We start from the raw sequence: 23798 nt of genomic DNA, 5'->3' as shown, positions 1-23798 counted from the left end.
CATGGAAAGATTACTATAGTTCATTGTTGTCAGTAGCTATTGTGTGCAGCCAGGATGTCCTGGGGAAAGAGCGTGCATGGTTTAAAGTTGATGTTAAGTACATCAGCATTCCAGAGGTAGTAAGCTAGCAGAAAGCTGTTTTGTATTCCACTGAATTGCTAAGAGCTTGGACTAACCTTTTTTTTGGGGAGAAGTGGTAATTCAGAAAAAATTGAGATTGGTTATTCCATTTGTGATGGATCCTGAAAAGAAAGGATTTCTCTGGTATATAAAATGTAAAGCTTAACAAAAGTCTTCCTGGAACAGGAAGGCAGAGTGAAACAGACGGCATTTCTTTAGGCAGAGGCTATCTATATTAATGTCTCATTAGCAAAGTGAAAGAAGTACTCTTTCTCTGAAGACACTGCAGCTAATGGATATCCAAATGTTTCGGTGGTAAGTGCTTTGAATGCATAGACAGTTTTTGTTGGTTCCTTTTGAAACAGTTTGCGTTTCTTGCCGGCGCTCAGATGATTTTTCCAGTCATTAGTGGCTGGTAGTCAATAGATCTCATAGTAACTGATGTTGCTTAATGATTTGGAATGCAAAATAGAGATTTATAAGCAGTGGTATCTCTGGAAAGCCGAGGTTTCCAACTAACCTGAATTAAAAAAAATATCCGCTGATATTTACAAAGTTGTTTAAAAAAAAATAAAAAATCATCTGCTGACCTTTCTTGAGTCTCATTTCAAACAAAGGTGCCCAGAGGCATTTTTTGATGTAATTACGAAATGTAGAAGAACAAAGAGATAGGAGAAGCCTGAATTTAGCAGTGAACTGTGGCGACAGAGACTGTTAATATTTTTGTAATATGTGGAATTTTGGGTTTTTTTTTGCTGTAGGCTTATTACAACACATTCTTCCAGATCCTCAAGTAATTGTGAAAATAGCCCATGAGGAATACATATTTTCTGCAATAGCTTTGTATAGAAATAATTGTTATAAAAATGTTGATCAGGCCTGTTGTCATGCTGTGTAAAAAGGAATGGATTCAACTGTGTTAATTTACTGGTTAAAAACTTTTCCTTTCACAAAGGAAGTCTAATGGGGGAGCAGATTACTGTACTTTCTTTGTTTGTTACCCATTAGTGTTTAGGCACCTGGCAGGAAGTTTGAATAGTTCTTAAGATTAAAATCTGTTACTTTAATTTGCTAAGAAAATGTGTATAGAACAGGCCACCTTAATGTGATTTAATTTTTGCTACTTCTGTAAGTCATGGCACTCCATTATTTCCATATTTGTACTTGAAATGTAAGGAGAATACATAGATTAACATTGCCACAGGTCTTGCTAAAAGTGATGAATAGGGGTATAGCTATATACCCCTATAGCTATATAGCTATATATATAGCACACACAACAGCTGTATGTGTGTCATTGCGGTATCTCTGAAACTGATGAGCATAAGTAACTTAGGCATCTAGTTAATTAACATTATTGCATTGCTTAAAAAAAATTTAAACTTTTAAAAAATAAATGTGAAATTGTCACTTCTCGCAATGTAAAATTGGGAAAGCTTTCATCCAGAGGAGTCTGCTTCAGCTCAAAGGAGTGTATGTGACTTCTCTACAAAAAAAATTCTACAAAAAAAATCCCAGTCACCAATGATTAAAGAGTTAAGTTGGAAACACACAAAAATTGTTGTGTGTTTTGTCTTCTCCTTTCTCCCTCCGCCCCCTTGTCCAGTAGTTGTTAATAGAAACTCTGGATGGATCATTCTTGTCTCATTATTCCAGTTTGTCATGGAAGCATGTTAAAGGCTCACTGTTGAGTGGCTTAATACTTGTCTTAATCACCAGCTTAAACCATCTAGTTTGCCCAGGAACACTCGCTTTCCTATTTCGGAACAGTGATACTTGTGCTGAGTTTCTTCATGACTTTTAACAGGCGAAACTGAGGGGCTTTTGCCAGTCTGTGGAGCTAATAATTAAAGGGTTTTGCAATGGACGCTGCCTTGTGATAGCTTTCTGTCTGTACTCAAGCCAGAAATCCTGTGTTCTGGATAGATATGCAGGGTTGCATATGGGGAGGGAGGGATGGGGGGCACCCCTATAAACTGCTGCTCCTGCTTGAAATTCTGAAATTTTTGCCCAGAAAATAAACCGCTTCTCAAATACTTAACTGTGTTTGTGAGCTGCTTTGTGATGCTGCTGCTGCGATATGACTTTTGCTGGTAAATGACTGTTTTTCTCTTCCCCTCACATTACCATCGTTCCCCACACAAAGCTGCTGCTTAAGTGGGAAGATATAGGAAGTGAAAGAGTAATCTGATTTCATTGTGGGAAGCATCTGGATTGTGTTAATTTCTTTCCTTTAGTGTTTACTTTCTTAGTAATCTTTTTTAAAACTGTTTTTTCAATAGTTCAGAAAAGTATAATGTTGCATGTTCTGCAGGAGACAATGTGTATAAAATTTGTTTTTAGGCCTAGTAAACTTGCTTGATTGACCCCACCTCTCACCCTTTGGTTTTCATTTTTTTCCGAAGCGGTGAACTTCAAAGAAGTTAACGAAGAAAACAAGAGAGAACTCTTCAGTGAAATATTTTCTTCCATTGAAACATTGGCATTCACCTTTGGAAACGTGTAAGTTGGAATTCAGAAGGAGTTTTTAAGGAGCTCAGTGGAGCTCAATCAAATTAAGACTAAACAACAACAACAAAAACTTTTGTTTTCTTTTGGACAAATATTAGCTGATTAAACTAATTTAAATTAACCACATCCGGAACAGTTTTACAGTTTTGTTTGGGTGTTTGTGGATTATTTTTTTTCTTAAAAAGGAAGACAATGATGGCATAGAAATTGCAAGGAGTATAAGACTACTTCTAAAAATTGTTTCTAGAATTTTTAAAGGATATTAAAAACACGATCTAAATTTTTGTGCTCAGTGATATGAAATCGCTTGGTGAGATAAAGTAATGAAGTAACACAATTCTTTGTTTTTCTGGCAGTGTTTCAGACTTCCTTATGGGAGATGTAGACAATGGCTCGTCATTGGGACTTCCTGTATCTCGGAGAAGTCGGGTAGGCTAAACATGTTCTCTTGGACTGTAGGATGATATCTTTTAAAGGAGACTTTCATTTCCACTGAAACTCTGTGCATCATGGGGCTGGGACCCTTAGAGTTTTCTGAGTGCTAGAACAAGATTAAACCCATGAAAAAAATGTGTTCAAGGTTTCAGATACTTGAATGTATTCTCAGTTCTAAATGCATTGGATAAGTGAAAAGAACAAATTCTTAAAAGTAAGATACTTGAATGATTTGCATGCTGGAGTAGTTAGAGTAGACCTGTTAGACCTACAAGCTAAAGGCTTAATGAACACTTTTTGGCTTTTAAAGACATTCATTATAAAATAGCGTTTTCTTCTTCCAGAGCCCAGTTTGTGCTGTAGCTGTTTCAACAACAGTTCACTAGGAGAACTGAAATAGCACTGTCAGCTTATAGGTAGTCAAAGAAAAACATTAGTGTTTTAAATTCCCCTTTAAACACTTTGAAGGTGAGAATAAAAAATGCTCAGTACCAAATTCTCTTCTGAATTTTTGTGCATCTAGAAATAGACTTTCAAGTAAATCAAGTCAAATTAGAAGTTACACACAAGGAAAATGCAGTTGATAATTGGTGTGTATGATAGGCTAACTTGTAGCAATGTTAAAAATTTCTGCTATCTTTGATACGCACATGTGAGAAAGGTGGGTGATCACAGAAGTTCTACTACAAAACTCATCTTTGCAAACAACATGGAGGGAAGGGAGGCTGTTCAGCAAACTGTTTCCAACAGACTTGGATTCAGAGGATTAGGTTGCTGGTAAAAAGTATGAAATAAAATAGAACAGAAGTCAGCATCTCATGTAACTTAAATGAGATGATTTGAACAAGTACTATTTCAGCTAATGAGTTCACCAGCAGAAGGAAGGTGCTGAATTTGCCAGCATTTTAATTTTGTAATGGCTTTGCAATGCAAAAATGTATTCCTGTGGCATATATTGTAACATGAAGTGAATGCTTGGCTAGAAGATTGCTCCTCTGAACGTGGGGGTCGGGGAAGACCAAGGGGAAATTAGAATATAGCAAAATGAAGAAGGAATTCTATTCTAGATGCTCCAGAAGTCACCAGCATATATTTAAAAGCGCTTTTTTGTAGTGTAATTTACTTTTCCTAATGTGCAAGGGAACAGTTATAAATGTTCTAGCAGGTAGGATAATATGGTTCAATTTCTTGGAAATCTGTCTTAAGTGCATTTCCTTTCAGGCAAATAAATATACATTTAACAGATGAAGAATTTCACTTTGATTTTCAATTCAGAGAGCAATTTGGAGGGATGAGCATAATTGAGTGTTAGGAGTTGAGTGTTAGGAGTTAAATGCAGAATATTTTAGTAGCTGTATTAACTTTCATTCCCGTAGATGTGTATGTTCAGTAGTTGAACATAGCAACCAGCTGTGTCTTAAAAAGATTGGAGCATAAAATTTTGGTAGAATTTCACTTGTAAATGCTTTGAGGGCTAATTAAGGAGAGAGATTTTAATTGCCTGTTAAGTTAGGGACCTCCCTAACTAAGCTGTTGAGGATTGCTCTAAGGTTGTGTGGGGGGGAGTGTTTTTGCTTCTCTTGACTGCAGGGGAGTCTACATTCTTTAGTTCAGGCATTCCACTTGGAAGCTTGAGTTAAATGATACTTATACCCCTTCTTAGCAAAGGTAATTGTTCTCATTTTAGCCCTTGTAGTACAACCAGAAGTACAAGGTAGGAGCAAATATATTTCTTAATTAAAAACAGAAGAGCTTTAAAATACATTGGAAGAAACAAGATGGGCATGTCTGTCCTTTGATTACTCAACAAGCTATTTAAATGCTCTTCAATGTTATCTAGATCTGAGAAAATAGTAAAGGAGAAGGATAAAATTTTCAAAATGTGTGCAGAGATTTGCCTCTGTCAGGATGAGAGTTCTTGGGTAGTGAGTAAAAAAGGCAGAAGAGACTGGTTAAAGTTGAGAAGTTAAATCTATCTAGAAGTTAAGCTTTTTTTTCTGCTAGGCTCATGGGATGAGTCATTGGATGCTTGAGGGGGCAAGCTGGGGTCAAGTTCTGATAATAAGTTGTAGGACATAAGTAAAAGTAGTTGTCCGTGTCCTTGCTTTTAAAACGTGGTATTACAGATTTGCATTGGGGTGAATGTGGATGGATGAATGAGCACTGATTAACTACCCTAACTAGACTGTGTCTGCATTACCAGAAAGGAGTGACCAGTTCTCTGGACTGAATTGATCTAGGTCTTATAGAACGGGGAATAATCTTTAGAAACAGAACTTATAACTACCTCCTGAGTTAATGTAGAGTATGAAGTTTTTGTCTCATCTTATTTATTCTGCCCTAACCGTATGCCACTCTAAAATCTACTTGAAGACAGTAATACTTTATACCTAAATTAGAACTAAATCTCGGAATGTTCAGGCTTTCTGTGCAACCAAATATTGCTCCGTCTCTAAATTCAGACTTTTTTTTAACCATTTGGTTGATAGACAGCTTTAGATGGATTTCCCACCTGTTCTGAAAAAGCCCTTCCATTTTACTGAAGCTCTGTTTTATTAGACAACAATTGTACTAGTATTCCACTTTATTAGGAATGGAGCTGTTCTTTAGACTGTAGTTTCATTCTGTTCAGTGTAATTAATGGTTAATACCTTGCATGTTTTGGTATATGAAAAGCTGCTTTTGCTGTGAAGTAAACAATGATGATTGAACGATTTTTGTGTGATGTATGATCAGTTTCCATTTACATCCAAAAAACAAACAGAAAAGAACTACTTGCATCATTGTTGCTGTGTTACATTTTAGCTTTAAGTCTGAAAATAAAACAGCACCAAGTCTAAAATGGAAACAATCTGTTCTTGTGAAGCTACTTTGCAGATATTTCTCAGCCTTTGTCTTCTGCCTGCTCTCTGCTTCCAAGATTTCAAGAGTGGTTTCGTTCATTTAAAATAATGAAACAAACAGAAAAGAACTACTTGCATCATTGTTGCTGTGTTACATTTTAGCTTTAAGTCTGAAAATAAAACAGCACCAAGTCTAAAATGGAAACAATCTGTTCTTGTGAAGCTACTTTGCAGATATTTCTCAGCCTTTGTCTTCTGCCTGCTCTCTGCTTCCAAGATTTCAAGAGTGGTTTCGTTCATTTAAAATAATGCAGGGTTGTGTTATTTTTTGTTTTGTGTTGTTTTGTTGTTTTTTTTTTTAAAGGGGTGGTGGTTACTATGTAAATTTTTTGCTCATTTAAATTTGTTCAGTGGCCTGGTTTACGGCACAATGCTACAAATAGTTCAACTTGCACAATTAAAGGGGATAGCAACATGCAGCATGAGGACAAAGGTAGGGATGAAATCTTGTGCTAAATTCCTTTTATTATTGGATTAAATTCTATCAGGTTGTACTGCTTGTCAGGGCTTCATTAGCAAGTGTTACTGGTCAGCTGTTGTGCATACAGTACACACCTGCAAGTAATTTAGGAGAAATCATAACTTCAGGAAGAAATGCAGTATTCTAATGGCTTGTAGAATGGTGTCTGTTATATGTATATGACATTAGGCCTCTATGAAATGCTTCTTAAAAGATAGGTAGGGATCTAAGAAAAGCTGGTGGTCACTTAAACATCAACCTAATTTGTTAAACAATTCACTCTTTCATCACAGCCTTTCAAGATTGTTGATTTAAAGGTATATAATTATTCCTTGCTATTTATTATGTCTCAGTCGACAGCTATGGGAGCTTAGAAGGTATTGTGCCTTAGATGAGAAGGAGTTACAGCACAGTTGTTTGCTTTATCTGCAATAAAAGAGGCAGATGATGCCATTTATTTTGTTAGCCTGTTAGTTCCAGTGAGAGCTTTTCTTTGCTAACTTAATGTTCTGTTTCTTATACACTAGTCTTTTGAGAATCTTTCTGTGGAGTCGGGGGGTTCACTGCATGAAAGGGATGATATTCAAGGTAGGTCATTAACTTAATATTAATAAACACAATTCTGTATCTGTGTTTTCATCTTCTATAATGTTTAAGTAAGTTGCTTGGTCACTTTTTGTACACCTATGCTGTCATTAAAACTTCACTGCAAAAAAAAAAGTGTTATTGCAGAGTTTTTGTGCTTTTGTGAATAACCAACCTGGGTTGCTTTTGGGAGGAGGGGGGAAGAACCAAGGCCTGAAGCACTTCTCTATGTCATCATATGATTGGTGTTTTGTTGGGTTACTTTCTTTAAGAAAGTTATGCTGACCATATGACTACTCCAGGTAAAATACTATGACCTTTTAATTTGTTCTAAAACCTCTGTCAGTCCTGTTTAGAGTCAACTAGCATTAAAGACCAACTCAAGATCAGAGCTGCTTAGGCATTCACAATTGGCTAATACTGGCTTTGCTCTCAGTGTGCGGTCATGTCTAAAATTCACTTCTTTGTGTTCAATGCTTTATTTTCAGGACATCTTCGAGCAGAGGAGGTTGATAGCATGCTCCTAAGAAATGACAGCGGAATTGAATCGGCTCTGTCCTATGCTAAAGCATGGTCAAAATATACCAAGGATGTAGTCGCATGGGTAGAAAAAAAGCTTAGCTTGGGTGAGTGTCTCTTTCTGGCATTTAATCAGCTTTGTCATGATGAAATTAAATCTGTTGTCAGGCCTCTGTGCTGCAGACTGTCAATAATGTGATTTCTAAATTAGTAGCTGTTCCACTGAAGTGGACAGAACTATCGCGCATTTCCTATAATTAAAAGGCATGTAACAATGTGAAGGTGGTCTCCTCTGTAGCCTATCTGTCAGAGGAAGAGTGTAAAAACCATTTAGCATGTGTAGCAACTGCTAGTTCTAAAGAGTAACTGATTTTTTTTTTTAACAGAAGTGGAGTGTGCTAAAAACTTAGCAAAAATGGCTGAAACTGCTAAAGCTGTTGTTGGACATCAGGTGAGTGTATCTTAGGGGATTTATTTTAATATCTTAAATATGTATTGGATGCCTTGCCCCAAAAGTGAAACTTCGGGGATGTTGAGGAATGGATTTTCAAGTCGATACAGACTTGATTTATACTGTAAGTCACTGGTTAAAAAATCTGCTGTATTTTATGTCTTCCTATCTCCTGTGGAAATTTGGATATATGAATTTATTTTTGTTGAAAATGCAGACTAGCCTTATAGTTTTCACAATGTGCTTTTTTCTGTCTAATATCTTGTATGCTTTGTGACTTGGACTTGTAGACTTCTCTTTCAGTGTTTTCCTAGGAACATGAAACATAGCTGAGAAATTAGTCACTTTCTCTATTCATACCTAACTCTGATTTCCACACACATATAAATACTTCACTAAATTTAGTTGAAAATATAGTTCAATTATATAGACATTTAGAATGTCAGTATACCGCTACCTTACCTAGAACATTAATGTTTTGTTGTGTGTAATTTTAGGATTATATGCCATTCCAATCAATATTCATTAACGCTTTTCAAAATGATATTGAGAACAATCAACTTTGGCAACAAACAGCTGCTGCTCTCCAGTCTAACAAATTTGTGCAGGTAAGCTCAAAGCAAAAGACCATGATATTGTTTAGGTTTTTAAAAATTTTTGTAACAGAACAGATTATTCAAAAGAACAAACTTGTAGCTCATTAGGCTTTTATGTACTTTATTAATGTTTCCTATCTAGCCTCTTCTTGGAAGGAAAAATGAGTTGGATAGACAAAGGAAAGATATCAAGGAGCTTTGGCAGCGAGAACAGAAAAAAATGGTTGGTATTTCTTTCATATCTAACTCTTCTTCAATCTAAAGTTTTTCAGAAAGACGAAACTTTGAAACTAGGGTGTTATGCACTGTCACAGTTTGGGCATTTAAATTCACATGTAGAATCTAAAGGGATTATTGAATGTAGTATGTAACTGTCAATTTCATGACGTACTTGTATTTGTAAGAGGTTATCTTGCTGTGACTATCTACTTTTAACTGCAGTGTACGAACCTGTGCATAACAGCCTCTTTAAACATCACGTTAAGTAATGGAAATATTAAAATCACTAATTCTTTTACTTTTCTCTTGTGTTGCATTCTGCAGCAAGAGCTGGAAGCTGCTTTGAGAAAAGCGAAGTTGCTATATACACAGCGTCAAGATGAGTATGAAAAGGCAAAATCCTGTACTGCTCGTGCTGAGGAGGAACATCTTAGCTCAAGTGGAAGCTTTGTGAAAGACTTCAGCAAGCAACTGGAAAAAAAACGAAGACTAGAAGAGGAAGCTCTTCAAAAAGTAAGAGGTTTTGTTCCATGCTTTTAAAGATAAGCCCACACTAGTTCTACTCATGCTTTCCCAATGGGAGCATTTGAGCAAGTGTTCTGTTCATAATTTTTAATTTTAATCATGCTATGCTCTTTTGGGCTTTTATGCTAAATGGGAATCTACAATTGCAAGCGTCTTGTGTGGGTTTTTTCCTTGCTTCTAGTATCAAGGCCATCAACCCTTTATACTTGTATTTTCTCAGGCTGAAGAGGCCAGTGAACACTACAAAGCAAGCATGGCAGAAGTTGAAGAAAAAAGAAATGATTTAGAAAGTTTTAAAAGTGATGTCTTAACACAGCTTCGGGAGCTTATTTACCAGTGTGATCTCACTCTTAAAGCTGTAAGTGTGCTTTTTAAAATACGTTTGGTACGGATGTATAAAGATTCTTAAGACTTAGAGAAAGCCTCATCTATTTTGTTAACTGCTTAAAATATAAAGTTTTCAAAGAACAGAGGTGAAGCCAATAGAAAAAGAAGGATAAATTTTAATATGTTTGTGGTGTTCTCGTTCTGTTAGGTGTTTAAAAAAGAAAAGATGAGGGTGTTAGACGCGTCCAGAATGTTTTGGGTATTTTTGAGTTGTTGCCTTGCAAGAACCCTGACTACAGAATTCTTGTAAAATGTCTCTTAAGAATATTGATGGCCATAGTGTTACTGTGTTGCTTAACAGTACAGCTCCTGTTCCCATTATTTTCATTAGTGCATTAGCAAAGATGTTTGACTCAAGCACAGAATGGACATTAACATGCTGCAGCATGGAGCCTGCTAATCTTGATGACACTCAATTACTACAGGATCCATTGCAACTAATTTAATGTATTAATTTAATGCACATAAATAAGCAAAGGATTGTCAAAAAAGTATATCTACATACACAGGTGTGGGTTTTTTTTTAAAAAAAGCTTTAAGAGCATATTTTGGCAATAGATGTGTACTTCTTTTAGATTAGACAAAGGTAATTTAATGCTGGGGTGAGGAGTGAAAATAAAAAAACCAAACAACCCGCGCACACACAAAGCAACTGAAAAACCAACCCATAAGACCAGTAGAAAGATTATACCTGAACTGACAAGTTTGTCTATCTAACTTGCAAACTACTTTGCAACCCCAAAGCTGAAGAAGCAGCTATACGGTGTCCCCTTCCCTGGTCTCTGCCTTGTGATAAAATATTTTAGAAGTTTTATTCAATTTAACAAAGAGTGTTCAGTTGGGACAAAGAGTTTTGTCCGTTTCTTGCCCCAAGGTGATATGGAGCTAATCTGGTCTTGGAACTCCGACTGCTTCATCATTGGAGTGGTGACTAACATTCCCTCCAGAGTGTGCAAATTGTCAGTTTGGTAGCAACAAACCTTACTGTCTGTCTTGATCAACCCAAAGTGAGAAGCCATTGCAATTGACTTTACTACCTGGAGGATTCAGTAACCCGGAGAGAAGAGGAATACTAGTATATATACTACAGATGAAGTTTTTGCAGTTGACTTTCAGGAATCTTGCACAAAGTCCATCCCTACAAATGTTACTGTTTCCTAGATTTCTTTCTAGTCTTACTGTTTTAATAATTTTCTTTTGGGATATTAATTTGGGTTGAGCAAAGTACAAGTTAAGTATCTGGTAAATGATCTACAAATATTGAAAACTTTTTGTCTCCTAACAGGCAACAGTTAACCTGTTCCAACTGCAGCACGCTCAGGTTGTATCTCTTCCAGTTAACTGCCAGTCCCTCTGTGAGAGTGCCAAACTCTATGACCCTGGTCAGCAGTATTCAGAGTTTGTGAAGAGTTTGCCAAAGGAAGGCATTCCTATTGAATCAGGTTCTTTTGAAACCCAGAGTTCCCAGGTTGATGGGTAAGTCCCAAACTACAGGTGGCATTTGCTTGGTTTAGAATTAAATAATAGGCACATGTGTCTAACAGTAAAACAACATTTTTGGATGAATAAAATGAATCCTGGTGTTTTACCATGCTTTATCATTCTCTATTTCTTGACTTCTCTTTTGGTAGATTATATATAATTTGACATTAAAACCTGACTTTAAATTCCAAAGGAGAATGTAATTTTGTGTAATAAGGCTTCCTAAAACATTGGCAATTGTTGTGCAAGAATTGACTTGTTACTATTTTAACATAGATACTGGTTAATATGAAAAATGTAAATTTTGAACTCTGTAGTGTGGTGTGGCAGTATTTGATAATCAGTTTAGAAAGCCTGAGGAGGTAGTTGCCTCTTCTGCAAGCCTTGCTGCTACAGTACCTTCTTTCATACTGTTTACGTTTGGCAACTTTTTTGGCAGGAGGTGTTGCTTGATTTCTGTCTCATGCTACATAACTAGGAAAAGCTTAGATTCCACATGTCCCTGTGTTACACTTTATTTTTTTCCAACCTGTGTGAAACAGCAGTTTTTACTGTTCATCTATTAAAGATGCAGCTAATGTGGAAGTAAAGACTACAAAACAAAAAGGCAGCTCCTCAAGTCAGTATGCCAAATGCTTTTTCACCTTTAACTTGTTATAAAATAGTCATCTTGGCACTAAAGCACCAGAATATCCATTCCAATCGTGTGTTTCACAGTTCTACAGGAAAGTGTCGTCATCGTCTTTCAAAAGGAAACTAAATACAAAAAACCTAAGGCTTGAGTCAGACTTCTACCAACAAAAGCCAGGAAATTCAAAGTTAAATCTGAGATTCTTAGTTCTTGTCTATAAATTTCCTGCCTTTTAAGACTGATTTAGGCTGTACTTGTAAACTTTGACTTAGGGGGATTTAACTGTGCAGCTCCCTGAGAAACTGATGAGCATGAAATTTCAAACTCTTTGTATGCTGTCCCAGCTATTTAATGCTTGAGATTTATCGGAGTGCAGTTTTTCCTCCTCCCTTCTCCCCACCTTTTGTTTTCTTTGACATGGCCTTGTGATTCTTTGTGTACTTGAAGTGATCATTTTTATTGTTTAGGTCTGCATTTATTTAAGGGACAGTAGCTTGGAGAAATGCAAGTTCTAATGTTTTTAAGTCTTTATTTACTTCAGCTGGATAGGGTAGAACCAACTAAGGAACAGCTTCCTGACTGCTAAACTTGGCTAGCAGGCCATTTTGTCCACAGGGTGCTTCAGCATTTTACATTACTGTTAGCAGTTTTCTGTCCTTACCTTGAGAGCAGATTTTCACAGTGGACTGGCTATAAGCTCTCTGGTAGTGTCAACATATTTTCTGTGCTTCTAAAAAAGCACAGCATTTTAATGCCTGTATGTTTATAGGTGAATGGTCCTGATGGCTGGGCAAAGAATCTTTCGGAGGAAAGCATAAAAGTAGGATGCAATATCCTCTAAATTATTCTAGTCTTTAGATGAACAGATTTGCTGGTTTGTTTTTTTTGGGTTTTTTTTCAAAGTGTGCAAAACTACGGTTATAATACCTTGCAGAGATGTGGAAAAGCTGATTTACCGGGGGAGGGAGGAGAGGAAACATTGGAAAATTTCACATATTTAGTTAAAAATAAATTGCCACCCTGCTTTTTTTTTTAATTAGGGCTTTATTAATTAATGTCAAATATGTATGTTCATAAACAGAAATTAAATGAAGTATTTTTAGTGCCTGGGCATAAAAAAACCCCCACACTGCTTTTCACTTAATTCTATCTTATTTACTCTTCAAATTACTCTCTTCTTTCTGAAGGGTTTTTAATAAGCAGTCAACCAGCAGCGTCCATACATCACATGGTAACTTATCTCAGTGTTCAGGAGATTTTCCTGCTCAGACCTTAGATGATGTGGGAAGCCCAATTTATCATCATTCACAGAAGATTGGAGAGAAAAGATCTTCCATCAGCACAGATATCCAAGGTAGTTCTTCTGTATTTCATCAGGAGTTCAGTCTCTAAATAAAAATGCTGTAAAAAACCAAATACTTGATGTCTTGCTGTCAGAAATGTAGCACTGAAGGAGTTAAAAAAAGTGTGTTAAAGTTTGAAGCTTATAAAAACAGTTACATACTTGAGCATAAGGACAAACGGAAAACTGGCTGTATGTATACCTAGATTCTTCGACAAGAAAGGTGAGATGCAATTCAAACAGCAAGTACTGTCAAGCCCAGACTGCTAAACTATTTCAATTAACTTCAGCAATTTAAAATCCATTGGTTTTGTAAATACTGCATTGATTTCTAGTCTTTTGTAAAAGCACAAGTGTCAAGTTTCTGAAATTCATTTTCTTACATCCTGAAGCTTTAAAAGGAATATATGCTGTGATGTTTTCACTATATTGCATGTTTGTATAACTTTTGCAATATTTTCCTATTTTGAATATAATCATAGATAGTCTTTAAATAAAAAGAAAAGAATGTAATTGTGTCCTTGATATTTAGAATTGATGGATTTTCTTTTCCAAAGCAATGCGAGGGCCACCACCATTCAGATCATGGTCAGTTGGCAACCAGAGTGGAGGAATGTGCAGTGATTCTGAAAGTGCAGGGGGAAGCAGCGAGTCACGATCCATGGATTCTCCATCTGCTAGCCCAGGTACAGCTACACTGGCTGCTATACTGATTTGAAGTCTCTTCTTTGGACTGTTTTATGTTAATGAAGGCATCATTGTTAGTTTAGCAAGTGTTGGACAGAGCCTATAATGAAAATGAGCAGTTGGGTGGAACTGATACTTACAGCTTCCTGAAAATTTTTCTCATCTGCTAGGGGATTTTAAAAGACGACTTCCCCGAACACCTTCCACTGGTACTATGTCATCTGCAGATGATCTTGATGAAAGAGAACCACCATCTCCTTCAGACTGTGGTAATGTTGTTTCCATACCTGAAGTCCCCAGAAGATGCTTTATGTTGTAGAGTGTGGCTTTTCTTTTTAACATGCTTAAGAAAAGTACATTAACAAGGCTGTGATTACCAACAGCATTGGTTTTCAATACAGTGTGCATCCACTTGAAGTTGAGAGCTGAAGATTAATGTTCAAGTCATTTTAATGAAATGGTGCAGACTTGTCTTCATACACTTAGATTAACTGCATGGGCAGCCTTTGAACGTTTCTAGTGTCTTCATCCTCCTGAGGTAAACATAGATGATCCACTAACCGTTCCCTCCAGACATTCAAAATTAGCTGCCTGGCACTGAGGTATTTAAGATCACTTCTAAACTTTGAAGTGAAATACAGATACAGAGGGCTGGTAACTGGCAAATTGGAAAAAAGTGAATCCAAATGTTTAGGCTAATAACTGAGCCTTTATCCTTTTCATGTTAGATAAGCAAGTTTGGTAATGTCTGTCCCGAATTTGACCACATCATTTCTAATTTTCAAATGGATTTTGACTGTATAAAAACGATGTTGCCACAGGTACTGAAACCTGAATAACTGGATTATCAAAATTGTTCTATGGGATGGCTGCAGCACTTACAAACTAGTTCTGAAATATTTCTAAAGCCTGTAGGAAATTCTTCAGTTAGTCCTTATTTCCTAAATATATACTTTGTTGTCTAGGAATGAGCCTGTGGTTAACAATATTAATACAGATCCAGATTTAAGCATGGCAACATGTTAATGAATGCAAACTTTCACTTGGGCTGTTATTGTTTAATCAATACTTGAGCTTTTAAGAAGCTTGCTGGGCAATTAACTCTGTGTTAAGTTTTTATCTGTAAAATGAAGGATTTTGGTTCACAGAATTGTTGATAGCATTTTAAGTAAATAGCTGGAAAAAAAGCTGGCCACAAAAAGTACCAGTTGCAGTTCTGTTGTAGAATCCTCGAGAAAATATTTTAATGTTATCTTAGGAGACTGAGAATCAGCGATTCTTTATTTTATGTGGGTTCTGCTGTGAGCGTGTGTTAATTCTTTCCTGCTTTAAAGTGTGCTTTTTTAATAAAAAAAAATTTCAGAAACACTACAGGTCAAACCGTAATGTCATCTTTCATCCTCTAGTACAGGTTTTTGAAATACATAGAATGAAACTTTTCAGAAAAGTTGCCTGAACTGCAGGGCAGGTGGAATTAAATGTCCTAGTATTTTCACATGCCATTAATATAGGAGAAAACTGAAATACTTAAAAATGTAGAACTTACTTAAAAGTGGAATAAAACAGTAAGATTATTTGATAGTTAATGTGTCCGTTATGTAAACTGTAACATCGTTTTGCTTCCTTGTGATTGAAACGCTTGTGATTACTTTAATAGTTGCAATTTACTTAAAATTCTGTGTTCTGCAGTAGATGTAAGAATGACTATAACAGAGAAATTCTCTCCAGGTTTAAATGATCTCACATCTGAAACTGCAAATTCTCCAGGACCTTTTAGAAATGCTAATATGTCCAAAGCAGCACAAACACACAAACTACGGAAGTTGAGAGCTCCATCTAAATGCAGAGAATGTGACAGCTTAGTGGTATTTCATGGAGCTGAATGTGAGGAGGTAAGTTGAAAAGTAGTTTAAATTGCTGCTTGGCATTTCTGTAAAGTCAGGAGTTCTGGAAACTGGCATTATTTTTCTGCATAAAAAGTACAGACTTTGTGGCTCATAGAATCATTGTGAACTCAAAGCAAAAGCACAACAGACTAATAAATCTTTCCTTTTGCTCACACATGGGGTGACAAACAGCAGAGATATTTGTTATGGTGTCAGATTGTATCAAACCATGTGCTTTTTTTCCTCTCCTGTAGTGTTCACTTGCATGCCATAAAAAATGTTTAGAGACTTTAGCTATTCAATGTGGGCACAAAAAACTTCATGGAAGGCTTCACTTGTTTGGAGTGGAATTTGCCCAAGCTGCTAAAAACGTTCCTGATGGCATTCCTTTCATCATCAAAAAGTGTACATCAGAAATTGAAAGCAGAGCGCTGAATGTCAAGGTATGCTCAAGTTTTTTGACAAAACTTAAGTATGAACCATCTTTGAAAAAAAAAAATCTCTGAAGATGTTAACACTGTTCTATTGATATCATCTGTGTTTTACACTTGCCTTTCAAATTGAAATAAACTTGTGTTGGTCGTAATTTCAGGGCATCTATCGTGTGAATGGAGCCAAATCAAGAGTTGAAAAGCTTTGTCAGGCTTTTGAAAATGGAAAGGATTTGGTCGAGCTCTCAGAACTCTATGCACATGATATCAGCAATGTTCTCAAGTTGTATCTCCGCCAGGTATGTACTTTAGAGGCCAGATGGAAAACTATAGTAGTGTAGTATATTCCTTCATTACAAGAGGGAAAAAAAAAATAATCTTTTTCAGCAGTCCTGCAGCTGAAGATTAAATGATTTGCAGTAGGCTTTTTTTCTTTTCACATGGAGCCTGTGACAGGGGCTGGGAAAGCTGTGATATTACTTGACTGCTGGTATTACAATCTGTATTCCACATGGGCGTAATGTCGTTTCTTTAAATATTAGTACCATACACAGAACAAGCTTTTGTTTATCCACTTGTAGCAAAGCTTTAATTTCTAAAACCTTTCCAGTTACTGAATTTGCCTGTCTTGTGTGAAGTTTGAAATATTCCCATATTCTTGCCTCCTCACATAGACAGATGCTAACATATTGCTGTTAATATATGCTAACATAAATTTTGTAATGTATTCATTATGGAAGGATTATCCATATTTTTCTTTCAGAATGGAACTTTAAGCTTCATGATTGAGTTTTCCAAAACAGTTTCAGTATCTGAAAAAATGAGGCTGGGATATTGCCCAGTGAAATTACTGAGTCACTCTGAAAACTTGTTAGCCCTGAAAGGAATAATCCTTAGCTGCATGGTCCTGTCCTCTTCCTTACACTGGCTGTCAGAGATGAACGTTCCAATCCTATGATCATCACTATTAAGTTAAATGCTTTTGAAAAATTACAAAGATGTACTTTGCCTACTTATTCAAGTAAAAAGGTAGCATATTAAATACATCAAATTGGGGTACCAGTTTGAGGCACTGTGCTGTATTCTGAATAGGGCTCATAATTAAAAATAAAACTCAACATGTTTTATTCTGGTTTTATTACTAGCTGATATGTTGGTCTGTTTTTTAGGTAAATCTGCTCATTTTAAATGTAGGAACAGTGCTAGAAACATGCAGTTAAGACATTTTTAGATAGAATCCTGAGTTAAACTCTATTTGAGACTTATTAACTAATTATTTTGAGTTTTATCTAGTCTTTCTACTTTTTGCTTTAAGCTGGGGAAAATGCAAATACCCAGGTCAGGTTTGAGGGGTTTGTCTTTTTTTTTTAATTTTTTTTATTATTAACATTTATTTTCATATTGAGAGAATACTTAGATCACAATTAAAAATGAATGTTATGTGGCCTGAAATCCAAATTGCATATTGCAGTGTAATGCCCTCCCTCATAGCAGTCACTTTCTTGAAATCTATACATGTATCGATAAATGCTCAGTCTTGAAGCTGTCATGGGAAAGGGCTAGCAAAAGATTTCCAGAGAAAGGTGTAGAGAAAAGTGTGCTTTGTTACCTGGGATTGGCTTTGAGAAATTGTGGTTTGAGCTAATGAACAAGGATTAAATAATGTCATCATCTATGAAAATATGCTAGAGCAGGCAAAGTTTAAGAAAAACAGGAAGGAAACGAAGAAGTTAAAATTCAGGCTTGAGTATGTTTCTGAAATGTTCTTATTTCTTCAGCTTCCAGAACCCTTGATTTTGTTTCGGCTTTACAATGAGTTCATTGGACTTGCAAAAGAAAGTCAGAATGTTAATGAGGAATTGGATGCTAAACAAGCTAGCCCCAAATCAAAGAAAAGACAGTCAATCTGTATTGAACTGAATAGAATCATCATTAAAATTAAAGATCTTCTGAAACAACTGCCTGTACCAAACTATAACACTCTTCAGTACCTTATTGGACACCTTCACAGGTGAGAAAAGACTTTATTTTTTCAACATCAGTTTGCATTTAAACTGCTACATGCTGCATACTAGGAGACTCTTGTACCCTTTTGACTGTAAGGAATATTGTGGTTTAACCCAACCCGGCAACGAGGACCATGCAGCCATTCACTCATTCCTCACCCCTGCCTCCAGTAGGATAGGAAGAAGAGGGAGGAAAAGGTGAAAGAAAAAGAAAGGAGAGAAAAAAAAAAAGAAAAAAAAAAAAAAAAACGACCCACAAAACCTCCTGGGTTGAGGTAAAGACAGTGGTTGGACTAGATCATCTGCAGAGGTCCCTTCCAACCCTGACCATTCTGTGATTCTTTAATAGAACACTAATGGAAGAGGAAAATAATAATAGTAAAAGAATATATAAAACAAGTGATGCAATACAGTTACACACCACCCAATGATTAATTGCCCAGCCTGGCCCAAGCAGCAATTGCAGATTCCTGCCCCCCAGCCAACCCCCTTATATACTGAGCATGATGTCTATGGTATGAAATATTCCTTTGACCAACTTGTCCAGTCTATACTGCCTCTCAGTTTCTATGGGAAGCTGAAAAAATCCTTGGCTTAATATAAGCATTACTTAGCAACAACTAAAACAATGTGTTATTGACAATATTCTCCTACTAAATCCAAAACACAGCAGCTGTGAGGAAGAAAATTAACTCTATCCCAGCTGAAACCAGGATGAGGAAGAAGTCACATAAGACTTAGAAGACATAGTTCTGTTGCTATTTCTTTTTCCAATGTGATGAATTCTCAGATGAGAGAAGAATAGGAAATTGAAAGAAAGGAGGGAAAAAGCTGAGCTCCATTATTCTTGATTCTCTGCTAGCATTGTGGTCAGCAAGTAGTAATTGGTGGCAGCTGCAGGAACTGTGATTTAAATCAGGATATGACCCAGATAGGGCAGTGATTTAGTGGTTACTAACAGAAAATTGAAACTTGTATCATGTCTGTTAATAACCATTCTCCAGTTACATTTCACTTCCTTGTCCTCCAAATGCTGGATTGTTTGATGTGTGATGGGGATGTACCAAGCTGATGCCTACCAATAAAAATGGGTAATATTGGGCCACAGCTATATTATTATTTAGAATGATCAAGACGTTCTTTTCACCAACCCCAGAAATGTCAAATAGCCACAAATAATGTCCACCAAACAGGATATAAATACACCCTGTGTGGAAAGCGCTTAGTCCAAGCTGCTGTTAAATGCAGTCTACACTGAAAATTCTGCCTACCTACCAAACTTACCTTCATCTTCTAATTGCCTTTTAACCTCTTTAGACATAAGACAATATTTTAATATCTAAAATATTTCTGAAGTAGTAAAATCCTCTTAACTCTTGGGGTTTGGTTTTTTTTTTTCCTTCTTTGTGCAGGGTTACAGAACAGTCTGATGAAAATAAAATGTCAGCCAGCAACCTTGGCATAATATTTGGCCCAACTCTTATCAGGCCACGTCAAACAGATGCTACAGTTTCTTTGTCATCACTTGTGGATTACCCTTATCAGGCCCGGGTAGTGGAGCTGCTCATAACGTACTATGAAAAGATATTTGATGTTTCATTGAAACCACTTCTGAGCACATCTCAGTCTGAAGAAACTGCCATTACAGTCAGAGTTGCTTTATCAGCAGAAGAGAGGGAACCACAGCAGCAGAGGAAGTCATTTGTTGCTGTAAAGGAAGTGAGTGACTTTTCTTGTGCTGCTGCAATGTTACCTGTGCCATCTTAACTTGTGTGAAATGCTGCAGCATTCCAGACCACGTTTCTATTAAATCTTTGTGGATTTTCTTTTGTTGTTAAAGAGTGCCTTTCCTCTTGAGTTCTTAACTTTTGCTCTGACTTTTAACAGGGTATTCTGATAGCTCCAAGTGAAAGCAGAGCTTCAGAAACAGCTGCATTGGTTTTGGAATCGAACAATAGCAAGAATACAAAACAACAAGTAGATACATCTGCAACTGGTTAGTGGGCTTTTATTAAGTTTTGGGGTGGGTGTATAAGCAGTCATGGATGCATTAGACTACAGCTCTTCAATTTACACAGAAGCAAGTGGTAAAACCTGCTTGTCAGTGCTTGATATACGGTTTATCTTTGTAAAAGGAACAGAGAATTAAATCTTTCTAAAGGCTTTCAAGAAACCTCTGTTTATGGAATCAGAGCTTAAAGTATTTAGTAAAAGCATTACAACAGTGTTTTGGTTTCTCCCTTTTTTTAGAAAAACAATAATTTTGCTGTGACTGTGGATTTCTGAAATCCACTATGATGCTGCAAACTAATATCCAGCAATTAATATGTTTTGGCTGTTGTTTTTCCCCAGAACGTGTATCATTGCCACTCACTGGAGTTAAACCAGAAGGCTCTGGAAAGAGTAATTCTCTGACAGAATCATCTGCTACCAGTATTTTGGATATTAATATTTGTGCTCCAAAAGAGCCAGGTTTGCTAACCTAACTATGAATCTTATATAAGAAATTTTTTTTTCTGTTTACCTGTGTTACTACAGTGGTTTGTTTTAATGTAGGTATAATTTCATCTATTTTATTTAGGACCCCTTTTAATTATACCGATTTTTGGCAGGTACTACCAGTTCATTTGTGTCCTGTACATTAACAGTGCAACATTCTGAAAACATACGACACTAAGTTAGGTGGGAGTATCGATCTGCTTGAGGGTAGGATAGCTCTACAGATTGATCTGGACAGGTTGGGTCGATGGGCTGAGGTCAATGGTATGAAGTTCAACAGGGCCAAGTGCCGGGTCCTGCACTTAGGTCATAACAACCCCATGCAGCACTACAGGCTTGGAGAAGAGTGGCTGGAAAGCTGTCCAGTGGAGAGGGACATGGGGGTGTTGTTTGACAGCTGACTGAGTGCCCAGGTGGCCAAGAAGGCCAATGGCATCCTGGCCTGTATCAGGAATAGTGTGGTGAGCAGGACTAGGGAAGTGATCGTCCCCCTGCACTGGTGAGGCCACACCTGAATACTGTGTTCAGTTTTGTGCCCCTTAGTACAAGAAAGACATTGAGGTGCTGGAGCATGTCCAGAGAAGAGCAACAAAGCTGGTTAGGGGTCTGGAGAACAAGTCTTATGAGGAGTGGCTGGAGGAACTGGGATTGTTTAGTGTGGAGAAAAGGAGGCTCAGTGGTGATCTTCTTGCTCTCTACAACTACCTGAAAGGAGGTTGTAGAGAGGTGGGGGTCAACCTCTTCTTGCTAGTAACAAGCAATAGGACAAGAGTTGCTCCAGGGGAGGTTTAGATTGGATATTGGCAAAAATTTCTTCACAGAAAGGGTTGTTAAGCATTGGACCAGGCTGCCCAGGGAAGGGGTGAAGTTGTCATCCCTGAAGGTATTTAAAAGACAAGTAGACATGGTGCTTAGGGTCATGGTTTAGGGGTGGTTTTGGCAGTGTTAGGTTAATGCTTGGACTTGATGATCTTCAAGGTGCCTTCCAACCTAGACGATTCTATGATTCCATATTAAAACAGAAAATATTCAGCAATGGGAAAGCATCAGCAAAAAAAAATGCAGTGTCTCTTTGCCTGTTTTCTTCTTAGTGTCTTCCTTGGTTACATCTGTACAGCATGTGTTTCACTGCTTTTGAAATGCTGAAATTTGGTTAGAGTAGGATAATCCTAGTATGTATACAAGGTATACTTAAAAACTGTTATCCCATTAAAATACCAACTGTTAAGGGGTCATTAATAAAGTTCATATTCTGTTGGCAAAAGTCTTGCTGACTTCTCTTTATATTTGGTGCAAAGATCCAGTCATGTCTATCTGTGTGTTTCTAGGTGATGCTGTGAGTCCGGCTTCAGAGAGAGACAATGATTCGTTTGTTTGTCCAGGTGAAGACAGCTGTAAAATTAACTTATTTCCTACAAAACCTAACCGTCAGATTACCAAAGTTCCATTGCGGGTTCCAAGGACAAAACCAGCTACTCGCCCTGTGAGCCTACCTGTAGACCGAATACTTCCTCCATGTGTTTTGAATGAAAGAAATTCACGAAATGCAGGAGCAGTAAGTCCAGAGAAGCTTGGCAGGAGCCCTACTATTGAAGAAGTTTCAGAGGTGAAGGCACTTCCTGCTGTTAATACCTGCTGCAGACTTCCTTGTTACGACACCCAGATGCTGCGAAAAACTTGGGACAAGCAATATAAACAGTATGATATCACAGCAAGGACAGCAATGATCGTAACTAATGTGCCACAGGAGAACCGAGCACTTGAGAGTGGAACTACAGGTGCCTTATCTTCATCATGCAACATTGGTAACAATTCAGCTAATGCCATTCTTCCTAGTAAGCCATATTCTGTTACTGTCAGGTCAGGAAGGACAGCAACAGAAGGGAACGGTCCTGATGCCAATCCTCTTGCTGCCTTCAGGGCACCAAGAACATTGCAACCACCCCCAGGGACATTTTATAAACCACCCTCTAACAAATCAAAACAAAATGAAGAGGGTCCTTTTGCTAAGGCTTGTGCAACAACCAGTGCTAGCTCTGTGCTTCACCAGGATAATACCGGGAAACTGGCTAGGAGCTCTGCACTTTCATCAGGTGATCCTGAACAAAACACAAATGAACAAAAAACTAGCTCAGAGGATACTCACCCCACAGATCTGAAGCCTACTTACCAGAGACTGAGACCAAAAAGGATCCAAGAACTGGAACACAGGGAAGCTCATTTTGTATAGATCATAAATTCCTCTTGGATTGTATGCAATTCATTGATGTTGCCAGTGGAGGCTTCCCCTTGCCCCTTTATCCTTTGCCTTCCCTTGAGAATCCCACTTCTGTGCCATGTTGGAGTTATTTTTATATATGCAGCATTTTAAAAATGGGGGGAGGGCTGGGGAATTGTGAAGGAAATAAGTCAATTTTTTTGTAATTCAGTAGCTTTTCATAAAGATATAATGCATTCCCAGTCTAGATACAGCTAGTGCATTCATTGAACAAGACACTGAGCTTCATTTCATTGTATGGAATGGAGTGCTTATTCATAGAGAAACAACTATTGTATGTAGCAGTGAAAGGAGCCATTTTTTCATAATAGATGTTATAATAAAACTGGGAGGTTTAATGTTCACTGTCTAAGCATAAACCAAAGCTTGTGCTTTGCTCTGTAAAAGCATTTGTTCAGTTTTCTAATCTGTGCAATTAAAGCTTTGCTCCTGAACAGACTTACGTACTGGCCAGCATGGCCCATAATTATGTATCATATGTGTATATTTTAGGCAGACATGGTTATCTGTTGCCAGTTTTCTATGTTGTCACTTTAAGGGTTTTTTTTTGTACAGCAAGGATGCACTTACTGAGCTTTACTATTCAGAAGCAGCAATCAATCCACATCTGGTTTCTTGTATAGCTTAAAGAGTGAGGCAAATGTGCACAGCCTGTTTTGTTTGGATGCCCTCCTGGAGAGACTGTCAGGTGCAGTGGTGCTGTCTTTCCCAGGTGAATGAAAAGGCAGTGATTTGCTTGCTATAGATCAGTTTCACCACTTAACCTGGTGTAACTGAAATGAAGAGCATTGTTTCCAAATTTCAGTGGAAAAAGCTGAAAATAACCAAAAATCTGCATTTGTAGG

The 23798-nt window shown here is 37.2% G+C and overlaps 1 protein-coding gene across 1 annotated transcript in view; it reads left to right on the top strand.

The window, feature by feature from the left end:
- The window catches only part of ARHGAP29 (Rho GTPase activating protein 29), a 51566-nt gene extending 28607 nt beyond the window's left edge, over positions 1 to 22959 (top strand). The window contains exons 3-23 of the mRNA XM_009884750.1: positions 2526 to 2622; positions 2988 to 3060; positions 6957 to 7017; positions 7503 to 7640; positions 7920 to 7984; positions 8482 to 8592; positions 8723 to 8803; positions 9124 to 9312; positions 9545 to 9682; positions 10997 to 11187; positions 13012 to 13178; positions 13724 to 13852; positions 14024 to 14122; positions 15582 to 15745; positions 15994 to 16182; positions 16332 to 16469; positions 17949 to 18181; positions 19589 to 19895; positions 20064 to 20172; positions 20529 to 20648; positions 22004 to 22959. Of these exons, the coding sequence (XP_009883052.1) occupies positions 2526 to 2622; positions 2988 to 3060; positions 6957 to 7017; positions 7503 to 7640; positions 7920 to 7984; positions 8482 to 8592; positions 8723 to 8803; positions 9124 to 9312; positions 9545 to 9682; positions 10997 to 11187; positions 13012 to 13178; positions 13724 to 13852; positions 14024 to 14122; positions 15582 to 15745; positions 15994 to 16182; positions 16332 to 16469; positions 17949 to 18181; positions 19589 to 19895; positions 20064 to 20172; positions 20529 to 20648; positions 22004 to 22905 (3701 nt within the window). The 3' untranslated portion in view covers positions 22906 to 22959. The remainder of the gene's footprint in view (positions 1 to 2525; positions 2623 to 2987; positions 3061 to 6956; positions 7018 to 7502; positions 7641 to 7919; positions 7985 to 8481; positions 8593 to 8722; positions 8804 to 9123; positions 9313 to 9544; positions 9683 to 10996; positions 11188 to 13011; positions 13179 to 13723; positions 13853 to 14023; positions 14123 to 15581; positions 15746 to 15993; positions 16183 to 16331; positions 16470 to 17948; positions 18182 to 19588; positions 19896 to 20063; positions 20173 to 20528; positions 20649 to 22003) is intronic.
- The last annotated feature ends 839 nt before the right edge of the window (positions 22960 to 23798 follow it).

The sequence above is a fragment of the Charadrius vociferus genome, unplaced genomic scaffold (assembly GCF_000708025.1).
Source record: "Charadrius vociferus isolate BGI_N301 unplaced genomic scaffold, ASM70802v2 scaffold163, whole genome shotgun sequence".
Taxonomy (NCBI): Eukaryota; Metazoa; Chordata; class Aves; order Charadriiformes; family Charadriidae; genus Charadrius; species Charadrius vociferus.
The sequence above is the reverse complement of the archived record's forward strand: the minus strand, read 5'-3'. Positions and strand labels throughout refer to the sequence as shown.